Here is a 2,416-nt window from a genome sequence, read left to right on the forward strand (position 1 = left end):
CTCTCCTCTCCCGTTCTCCCCCCTCACATCTTCCTCTTCTCTCTTCCCCCTTCTCCCCCTTCTCCCCCTATTCTCCTCCCCCTTCTACACCCCCCTCCCCAGGACCATGAGCTGGACAAAGACTACAAGGAGAATATCGTGGAGCTGCACAAGCTGGGGCGGGAGGTGGCCGAGGTGAGGGCCCAGAACCAGCAGCTGAACAAGGACAACGAGAGTCTGGAGGCCGGCTTTAAGGAGGTCATGGAGGCCATGCAGAAGGGGGCGGTGATGGCAGCCGAGGGCCACGGTGGTTAGTAATGATAACAATAACAATGATTATAATAAAAATAAGAATAAGAATATTTCACATTTAAATGATTAATAATAATGACAATGATAATAATAGTTAGGGAGAGGGAGGAGAGATAGAAAAATGTAAATGTTTTAATTTCTTTACCTCAGCTTATTTTTTCATTTTATCTGCTCTGTCTTTGGAAAGTCATGACAATCTTTGTGACCTGGCCGTTCTCTTCAGTATAGATAGACAGTATAGGCAGTGAAAGATCTTGTCAATTTGTTAATGTTTGAGTGCTTAATCAGCTGCTTGCACCCTGTATGCTTCCACAAATGCCTATTTGGGCAACCCAACCCTCCACCCTACTGTACCTAGAAGCAACTCCATACTGTAAAGTGTACAGTGTGTGTAGCTTTGAGTACTCTTGGTTGGGTGGATCTCTGTGTTTGGCTACCACTGAATATTACGAACGACACATTAAAATGGGACAAGTCCGTAGGAGGACAAAATTAAAAAAATCTTTTTCTGAAACTCTGTAAGAGAAAAGAAATATTATTTTTTAAACGTTACATGGATGGAAAGATTAGATTTTGAAAAGAAAAGAAAGGGAAAAAATCAAACCGAGCATTTCATGACTCCTTAAATTACACATTCTTTTAAATTGGTTTCATTTTGCGTTTAGAGATGGTTTGCATAAAAGCCATTTCCGTTTTCGAAAGCAAGTTTCGTCTTTATGAATTATATGTCAAACAGATCCTTTTGAATGAATTATGTCTGTTCCAAATTATGACAGTCTAGTACAAATTTTGTGCGAGATATTCGGAAAAAAAGTTGTACAGTCTTTTTTGGATCTCTGTGTATTTCTCCTACTGCTACAGCAACTATTACTTCTAATTCAAGTATGGGCCCAATGGTTGGGACTTAATAGAACCCTGCGTGTTGTCTTCATTTTGACTGCTTAGTGTAATACTCCATCATACACCATTTTGGGGGGGCTCTCGTGGCCTAGAGGTTAAGGTGTTCACCTCTCATTCAAAGGTCCCGGGTTCGAATCCGGGTAGTGACTGCAAAATAATTTTCTTCTCTAACATTGTCTTCTTTTAACTTCTTTCCTGCTCTCTAGATATGTTCTGTCGTCTGCTTTCGTCTCCATTTTCTGCCCCTATCCCCTCTCCCCCTTTGCCCCCTCCTCTAGGCTTATGACTCTTTCTGAAGCCTTTCTATTGCTACTTTTGTTTTTCTTGTCACTGTGAAATGTTTTATGTTGTATGAATCGTTCAGTTATCATGTGATTGATGTAAAAGCGCTCGTAGCTTATACTCGTATGGGATAGAGCGTTGTATTAATGTAATCAATTATTGTAACTCTTATTTTTCTGCTGCCCCTACAGAGCGGTGGCCCTGGGACTGTCGGCAGAGGACATGATGGCCGTCCAGGACTACACGGAAACGCTCAAGACAAAACGTCGCAACAAGGAGGAGCAGCAGTCAGCCGCTGTACTCATCAGGGAACACGTGCAGAAGAACGAGAGACAAATTAGAGTGAGTCCTTGCGTAATTTATTTTATGAATGATTGTAATAATGGGAATGATAATAGAATTAATACTACTATTACTACTACCACTGCTGTTGCTTGTATTAGTGATGATAAATAGTAATAGTTCGTCTATCAATGTCTTGACCAAGACCAATGCATCCACAGGGAAAAATATTTCTTTAGCAAAATGGGAAAAAATTATATATTAAGATGACTTGTAGCTTCTGGCAGAAAACAGTTTGCCAAATATTGAGAATTTAAAAACTTCATTTCCACTTGTGGATGTGTGCAGCTTGTTGAATTCTCTCTTTGCTTCATCACCACCACCAATAATGTCTTTAGCTTTCTGTTAGAGCAGATTTGATTGTAATTGTCTTTGTCTGTTTTAGTATGTATTTTTGCAATTGTTATAATTGTCTTTGTCTGTCTGTTAGAGCACATTTCATTGTAATTGTGTTTGTCTGTCTGTTAGAGCACATTTTATTGTAATTGTGTTTGTCTGTCTGTTAGAGCACATTTTATTGTAATTGTGTTTGTCTGTCTGTTAGAGCACATTTCATTGTAATTGTGTTTGTCTGTCTGTTAGAGCACATTTTATTGTAATT

General features: G+C 39.4%; 1 protein-coding gene across 1 annotated transcript in view; it reads left to right on the forward strand.

Annotated features, from left to right (window-relative positions):
* LOC101861115 (centrosomal protein of 290 kDa) overlaps positions 1 to 2,416 on the forward strand; it is a gene marked incomplete in the record, with an annotated part of 63,803 nt that overhangs the window by 17,666 nt on the left and 43,721 nt on the right. The window contains 1 exon segment of the mRNA XM_005095958.3: positions 1,665 to 1,815. Coding sequence (XP_005096015.2) covers positions 1,665 to 1,815 — 151 coding nt within the window.

The sequence above is a fragment of the Aplysia californica genome, unplaced genomic scaffold (assembly GCF_000002075.1).
Source record: "Aplysia californica isolate F4 #8 unplaced genomic scaffold, AplCal3.0 scaffold00117, whole genome shotgun sequence".
Taxonomy (NCBI): domain Eukaryota; kingdom Metazoa; phylum Mollusca; class Gastropoda; order Aplysiida; family Aplysiidae; genus Aplysia; species Aplysia californica.